Source organism: Limulus polyphemus, unplaced genomic scaffold (genome assembly GCF_000517525.1).
Source record: "Limulus polyphemus unplaced genomic scaffold, Limulus_polyphemus-2.1.2 Scaffold1547, whole genome shotgun sequence".
Taxonomy (NCBI): Eukaryota; Metazoa; Arthropoda; class Merostomata; order Xiphosura; family Limulidae; genus Limulus; species Limulus polyphemus.
The window spans coordinates 174,119-182,943 of NW_013667157.1; the positions used below are offsets into that span (position 1 = coordinate 174,119).

Here is an 8,825-nt window from a genome sequence, read left to right on the forward strand (position 1 = left end):
GAGAATACTCAACGCTCCAAAGGAAAATTCTCTGTCCACCACCCCAACAACTGGGAACTGGGTGTGGTAAGGACTCCCGAGCTCCACTAGTAGAAGTAAGGGGTAAGCATAAGCGTTGAGGAGTCCTGAGAAACAGGTCTTCAGAGACAGTGCAACAGGTGAATCACATTCCCTAATTTTTAAAAGCAAACTGGATCTCGACTGATTCAGCTCTAAGATCAGCAGGGACTGGCAAAATCCCCTTTAGCTTTACTTATGATAGTTCACTACTCGCAACACTCGCCACTGAGTGGGATCCAGAATAAATCACTAGGGACCCTAGAATAGAATAAAAAACAATAACTGTCAGTCAGATAAAATGTTACACACCTCCCTGTTAAAATCTAGTAGAGGCAGTCAACACAGCCAAAGGGGGAAGATGAACTCCCATCGAAGAGGAATCTGCCAAATCGTGAAGGTAATGGGAGAAGGTGTCAGGAGAAGTCCACATACTGGCCCGCAAAATATCTTTTAGAGAACAGTTCAATCGGGCGGCCAAAGATATCAATAGGTGTCGTATCTGGTGAGAGGTGATGTGGAGCATATTGCAATCATTAATAAATAAGCCCAAATACACAATATGGATCAACTTCCAAAGCCATCTGGTTAAAGTAATGGGTGATAAATCCCTGAACACTGCAGGATCCCAATGAATAAAACGTCTGTTCCTAGGGCCTCAAAATGGTTCCATACGAGCCACATAACATCCAAGTGCCCTGACAGTACATAACAAACGAACCAGGTCTAATCTACTGTAAAGATGAGAAATGCCAGGTAAATGAATAGGAGAAAAAGATTTGCTTCCTTCTCTGACAGCGAGAGTTTATTTGGAATAAATGATCAGTCAGGATAGAGCAACACAGGTAGAATGATAGAGAGTCTGCTGAACATGAATGGCAAATAAATCAGAATGATGGTATCCAGAAGCTAACAGCAATAAAAAATGTGAGAGAAAGATGATATAATAAACAGGAGGCCATGGGTTCGAAGGGATGATGTGATAAAGCATGTAAAACAACCCTAAAGTCCAAATTAGGCAGAAGGTGGCTAATCAGATGAGTTCGCAGAAGAGAAAGCTCTACTGAAGGAAGAAGCAGGAAACAGGGAGTCTAAATTCTCCCGAGAATATCCCATTTCAGAATGAAAATTCAAATCAGCACCTCCTGGATAGATACCCCCGGACCACATGAAGGACTCCATCTCACTCCGAATCAGGTCACGTACAGCTTTCCCCCGTTAGTCTGAATGCTCGCGATTTGTCAAGAAAAAAGTGATTTTATTGTCTACATACAATGCTTATATACAGTAACTGCATAGAGGGTGTGCGAGGGCTGGTGTAAAGTTTTGAAAATTATATATTGCCAAGGGCAGTCAAGTGGGGTATATAAAGACTGGAGCAAGTGAACACAACATTAGATGGTAAAGATGAAGATCAAGAAATAGATATTAGTGTCAGCAGAGGTATGTATGTTTTGAAATATGTAATTATTTCTTGTTTCTTTTTTATGACTCTTCTAAATTTACAAAACAATTAAAACATAAGATAAACTTACCGTGGTCTGCATTCAAATACACAGTGTTTTGTGACTATGTAAAAGCCACTTATAAGATTTTCTAAAATAAAACACTTCTCTAAGGTCGAATGTTTTCTCTTTCCAACAACTGCTAGCCGTTCCCGATCCTTCTTTAAACCCGATTCATTTTCAATTTTGTGAATACGATGACTATTTTTTTTCAAGTTTATATTTGAAGGTCTAGGAATTCCCTTTCCACTTTTAGTCACCGTAGCAAATTTGACAGTAACATCATCAGGGAAGTCATAATGACAAGACAGATCTGACAGTTGCTCAACAAGACTGTCAGTACACATCACAGAAGAAGACTTTTTATGGCAAGAAATTATCTCCCCAGGAAAGGAAAAAGTTTGAACTTCAGCTTCATAAGCTTCTCTCTAAAGAAAGAAACATGAGAAAATAACTTTCATTTAGTTTGTATAATGATTTATATAAACGCTTACATACAAATGTGACTCATAAAAATCAAACATACTTTAATGGTAAAAAATAAGCTTCTGACTTCTCAACTGAATCTTACAAAACAATTGATGGGAAGTTTGATGTAAAAACACCATTTCCCTTTAAACACTGCTTCATCCCTCTGCAGTCTTGAGACATAAAAAGTACAATTTTTTTGAAAAGGAAACAGATAACTTTAAAAACAACTAAAAAACATAATGCTTCATTTTTCTATTCAAAATATTCTTTTTTTGCAGCCATGACCCCCACAAAGACGTCAAGTCTATTGTTACAAGTTTGGTCATATAGAGTTCTCTGAAAACAGAGAATTCACAGCCTGTATAATGTTCAAAGTCATTTACTATAAACATTTTTCAATTTTTCCTTGCAACTTACGCAAAAACATATGTTGAAAGATTAAAAAATATCAATTCTACAATATTTTTGAGTGAAAAAAATTATTGAAATAGAGTTAGAACTACTATTTGTATTTACATTTTGGAAATTTTATAAGCAAATGTTCACTCGATACCAGAAAGTTGCTCAACAAACATGATGGAGTTAATGGCATCTGCATTTTGTAAGTAAGATTTCTTTTTTGTTACATATGTGCAACATTCAGTTTTATATTTCAGTTTTCATGTTAAACAAATACATAGCTTGTAATATTGTTAACAATCACAAAAAATTATTTGATACAAACAATACCTTTTTAGCTCCTTCTCCTGACACCTCTGACAGTTGACATGACAGTATTTTTAATTTATGTCTTGGTTTATTTTCTCCCAAGTTATCTGGTAATGTTAAAAACAAGAGCTTATCAGTTAGAATGATATTACCACAATCAGAAGGTAGTCGATAAGAGGATAATAATGGACTTTCAAAGTAGCTTTCATAGACCTGAAAGAGAAATACGCCTATTTCAATACTGACATAGCTTTTTCCAATTTCACTAATATTAAGTAAACACTAGGGACACGTATCCCATCATAGTAGTCAATATGATACGTATCTAGATATTGATGCCGTGATACGATACTTATCTAGATACACAAGTTTTACCAATGGTTTGTTGCAAAGTTTGACAGTTTTGTCTGTAATTTATTATCTATATTGTCTTATTTAAGTACTTCACACTTTACAGTGCTTTTTCAAATTCTCTGGTTTGATCAACTAAATGACAGCTGGTAAGAGAAAGTAAACTAAAAAAAGTTTAATATCTGTCTATCTATTTTGCTATTGTTAATTTGTTATGTTACTTTGCATGTAATGGTTTTGATAAAAGAAATGAAGACAACATGTAGTACTCAATACTCATCTTTCTTTATTGATTCATTAATTTTTAGCAAAAATACTTCACTAGAAATTCTGATATGTTCTGTACAAAAGACTTATAATGTTTACTGAAAGCTTACCAAGTTTCATGAAAATACATAAATCGTATCATATTGCTGTACTGCCACATCTTCAGTAAACACAACTCGCAATTACGACTAGTCTTCTGCAAATTCTAGGTATTAATTATACTTTAACAGAATGGGTTTAGCTTCTAGTACCCACTGTGATTTCACCAAGGTTATAATTTTAGTCACTAGCGACTCACTACAGATAGTACTGAATACAAAGGTATATGACAATTTTCTATAAAAATACTAGAATAACATCTAATATACTTTAATAAACTCACAGCTTCTAATCATATTGAGGGTAGTTGTTTACTACTTTGCAACGCTTCCAACAAAATTTAAAGGAAAAAATGTTATTTGAAATGAAATGTCTACATTTTTATACTGATCATTATAATAGTACGTATCTGATGAAATCAGAGATCCTAACTTCTTATGAAAGAAATATCAGAAAAAAGGTACATTTAGACATCTATATCTCATACAGAAATTATGTTAGTCGGCTGAGTTCGTATGTGGCATAGATCAATAGTTTGTATGATATTACATCACATTACAATTGATAATACATTTTAACAAAATATATTTGCTAGCCCTATATGGCAATGGTATGTGGCATACAAGGCACATGTTTAAATGCTATTATATTCTTACTCAGAAACTGAAGTTAGTAAAAGTTATTGCCAGTCCTACTGTGACTTCAGGGTTCATACGCTTTGCACTACATGAAATTCCACAAGTTTTTCAAAACTCTCCAGAACCAGACAACTAAAACTTACAAAGGTTGTATAGAACAGATACTCAGAGAATAGTTAAGAGACTTTGCATGAAAACAAAGACAATAAATTTTCCCTCTTTCTAGATTCTCTTGTTTTTAACAAGAATAACAGTGTAGCTACATAATTAACTGAAACATATGATTGCAACTTAATTTCAGAGTTTTTGTTAATAAGTACTTTTATATTGCTAATTTAGTAGGAACATATGACTGTGACTTAATTTCAGAAAGTTTCTGTCAATGTGTACTTTTATAATGCTAATTTAGTAGGAACATACGATTGTAACTTAATTTCAGAAAGTTTCTTTTAATGTGTACTTTTATCTTGCTAATTTAGTAGAATACACTGCTGAAGGAACTTTTTTTTAGATCTGTTACTAAAACTTGTGGTAATAAAAAGAATTAGATGAAAATGCTATGTCAATTCTGAAATTTAAAATAAAAAGAAACAAATCAGAAATCATAATTAAACATCAATCATCATTTACCACAATAAACTGCTTTGCCTCATGGCTCATTTAATTTATGAATACGAACTTAAATGTAAATGCTTCTGCTCAAAATGTCAATAAGTTATGACACTTTTGGAGAACATTTTGAAGAGACAATGTTTATCCAGATATATAGTTAGAATGGGCTATTAATGAACAAAATGCACTGACAAACCAAAATCAAATGTGTATAGTTTCTATATGAATGAGGTTAAAATTATTTTCCCTGATTTTTCCAAAACTAATGAATACACATCACATTTTCCAGGATTTCCAGAACCGGTTTTATAATTATTAATTTTCTATATCTTTCCAGGTTTTTAACTCCTGTGCAAATCCTGTATGTAGTATCACACAAACTACTGATGTACAAATCACACTTTACCAGCAAAGGAATTAACATATGAATGATATACGTTGGTTTCACCAATTTCGCTTAGAGTAAAAAATATACTTAGTTTTATACCTGTAAAATGTTGGAGGAGGGATTACGAACTGTCAGTAGCTGCCGTCCTCTGGCATGTTGGGGTGTAAGAAAAACTCTGTCATCATACTGCGATAAATGTTGAGGCCTTGGATCTAGCTGTTTTTCATCTGGATCAAGAAAAGGATTTCAATATTTATATTCTGAGCCTAATAATACTAAAGCATATTTAATTTATGAAATATACATCCAGCCTTGAATAAGATGAAAACATAAAGATTTGAAAAAAAGTTCAAGTAGTAACAGAAAAGTTGCTTTTACAAAAATCTTTTACATTATATAAAGAAAATGCACAAAACTTTATGCTAAAAGGTACACAAATGATAAATGTCTTCTAAAATTGTATTGTGTCACACACTTTATATATAAATGTAGTCGCATTCAGTCACCTGAAGATCTTTCACCACCAAACACCGTTCTTTTTTCATTCAGTGGTTCTTTTTTTGTCTCAATCTCAGAATCTCCTGGCCAAAGGAATCCTAATTTTTTTTCTTCTAAAAGCAACTTCCAGTGCTTCTTTCTAGTGCCCGAAATCTGTAGAATAAAACATAAAAGAATTCCACAATGATGAAAGAATACAATGCCCTAAAATTTCAAGGACATTAGAAAAGTAACAAAAATCGAATGTACATAACATTCACACAATATGGGACTATTTTGTCTTTCAAGGCTGCCACTGATTTTCTAAAAGGTATATCCTTTCTGAATTTGGTATGATGCTGAAATTGCTTAACTGGATTTTTAAATATAGTTGGGAGATAAGTTATTCTTCTCCAAGATGGGTCCTCATCCAGTCATCCTTGACCTTTCATTTACATGGTGGTGGTCATACAACTGGACACTGAGCAAGATAGAAAACATCTTTTCATAGTTTACCTTAGCACAAGCACACCCATTGTCAAGACTTGAAAAAATGGTACTAGCAAAAAAGAAAGCATGAGGTTGGCCAAATAATGTTAAAAGAGTAACAGTGGCATTTATATGATAGAAAAATGGAAAGAAAGCTGAGAATAAAATTAAACTAATTGAAGGTTACACACAGTCATCATGGTAAGTTAACATACATCTTGGTTTTATATGGTAGTTGTTATTCCTTCCATACACAAAGCTATGTTTTGAATCAATTTTACTTTCTGAACGTATGTTTTTTTTTGTTACTTATGAGTTGAATTCAGAATCCATGAGTTCAAACAATGTGATGGAGCTACCTTTCATCACGGAAAGCCTAATCTAGCCAACAACACTGGACTTCATTTACTTTATCGATGGAGAATCATTGATATACAATATATCAGAGAAATAAGGTGCTTGGAAATTCACAGGTAGATATTATCTTTATAAATAAAGAATTCATGTTATGAAACAAACTTCTTAGTGTTTTGTAATAGCAGTTATTTTTTTCATGCAAAGGTACACAATAGGCCATCTGCACTCAGTCGACCAGGAGGGAATCACATCCTGGATATTAGCATGTGAGTTTGTAAATGTATCTCCCACCAGGAGACATTGTTTCCCATAGAATATTATTTATTAATTTACTATTATGATTGTTTTCCATTTTGTATATTGATTAGTGTTGATGCAGATATAAAGAAATCTTGTTTGTTTTTATTAGGTGTACACATGGCTGGCTACAATTATCATCAGAATCCAGAGATCTCAAATCAACATTCAAATTTGTTTGTGAGTTTTGCTTTGAAACTGTTAAAACAGGATCAGACCCACAAAAACATGTGTAGATGTGGAAGACATTGATAACTTAGACAGTTAAGATTTAGCAGTTTGGGGTGTTGCCAGTAGTGTTGGAGGACATGCTCATTTCAATGGAATTTTCACAATCTTAGGAGTTCCAGTCAGGTCTCATAATACGTTCATCAGGTAAGGAAAGAACCAGAAATGTATTTTGAACAATATTTACAAAATATGAAGAATGTTTTTAATGTAGTTAATGGTATAGCAAAATGTTATAGTTCCTTCCTTTCACTCTGAAAATTATGTATGATAAAAAAATAGAAATTTCATATTACATTTATTCATATTTTCAGACAAACTTTTTTTATAGAATAATATTACATTTGAGTAGTTTCAAGTCCACAGATAATAAGTAGGAGCCAATACACACCAATATTTCATTGTCATGAAATTATAATAAAAGTTTCATCCATATATTCTGTTTGTTTCAAACATGGGAAAGCAAATGTTTCATACAATAAAGGATGCCGAAGCAAAGGAAAGAGAAGCAGGAGATACCAATGGTGATGGCACACCAATTATTACCATCTATACTAATAGTATTTAGTCCCAATGCTGTTACAGACACAAATACACCAAGTTCAGTTTCCATATAAGAAAGTAATTACATTTGGGTGTGAGGAACAAGTCTTATAGCACTTGCTTATGCAATATATCAACAGCCATCACCAGAGAGTATCATTGCTGGAAAAACTGGAATAAACCTGGAGTTGATGTTATATTGAAAGGATTTCAGAACAACGAAGACATGCATGGATTACAGTACAGGTAAATAATGACAGATGAAGACTCAAACATGTATAAAACAATAATAGAGAAGTGTAATTATGGTAGACAGGTAATAAAAGTGGAGTGTGCCAAATGTGTTGTTAAATGCTACACACCAAATTACTTTATGAAATTTCAAAATGTAATGCCAAAACTAGATGATTCCTAACCAGTATTTTTGCGAAATGTTGTATGACATTTTGTATGGTTACCAAAGACCGTTTTGCCCCCTAGTTGCTCAGCACTAAGTCTGAAGGCTTATAATGTTAAAAACCAGGTTTCAATACCCATGGTGAGCACAGCACAAATCCCATTGTGATTAGCTACAAACAAATAAGGGCCATTTTGTAGCTGTTGTCTTTACTGTTCAGGTGTATTCCTTTTCTTTCATTTATTATGATAGTTCCTCTTCCGTTGTTCCCGAGCATTTCTATTTTGGACTTACTTATTTCAAGTCTTAATATAATTTCAAAATTTCCACAGGTCATGCTCACAAAGATCATTGATGCTATAACTTGTCTATTCAGGAAAGCATATAGGCTAGTTTCTGACAGCATTATCAACTACATAGAAAGTTACATGCATATCATAGCTAAATTTTTGGGCAAGAAGCAGTTCAATCAATCCCAATATGACTCTTACCATCATCACTATCAATAGTTGGATTATTGTATCAGTATAGACCAGAGTGGCGCAAGAAAGTGACAGAAAATATGTCATTAACCCTTTCACTGTGGCTGGGATGTATATATTTCCCAGTGCACTGAAAAACATACATCCCAGCCACAGTGAAAGGGTTAAAAAGATCTTCTGCTGTTGTGAAAAAATATGTTGAATGACAAAAAAACACGTATCACATGCATAAAAGTAAAATGGAAGAAAGGTTGAAATCTGAAGCAGATGACAAATATAGTGACCAGATTTAACTGATGATGAGCTAAGGACTAATTAAGAATTTATGATAAAACTAAAAGTAACTGAAGACAGGTAAAATGAGTTACATCAGAACATACATGGTTGAAAGCGGGTTATGGTTTTGGAAAGAAGCAGATGACAAATATAGTGACCAGATTTAACTGATGATGAGCTAAG

General features: G+C 33.3%; 1 protein-coding gene across 1 annotated transcript in view; it reads right to left on the reverse strand.

Moving 5' to 3' along the window:
• LOC106464039 overlaps positions 1 to 8,825 on the reverse strand; it is a 91,701-nt gene that overhangs the window by 57,053 nt on the left and 25,823 nt on the right. The window contains exons 8-11 of the mRNA XM_022391699.1: positions 5,603 to 5,747; positions 5,196 to 5,323; positions 2,763 to 2,954; positions 1,593 to 1,990 (exon numbers count right to left, since the gene is read on the reverse strand). Coding sequence (XP_022247407.1) covers positions 1,593 to 1,990; positions 2,763 to 2,954; positions 5,196 to 5,323; positions 5,603 to 5,747 — 863 coding nt within the window. The remainder of the gene's footprint in view (positions 1 to 1,592; positions 1,991 to 2,762; positions 2,955 to 5,195; positions 5,324 to 5,602; positions 5,748 to 8,825) is intronic.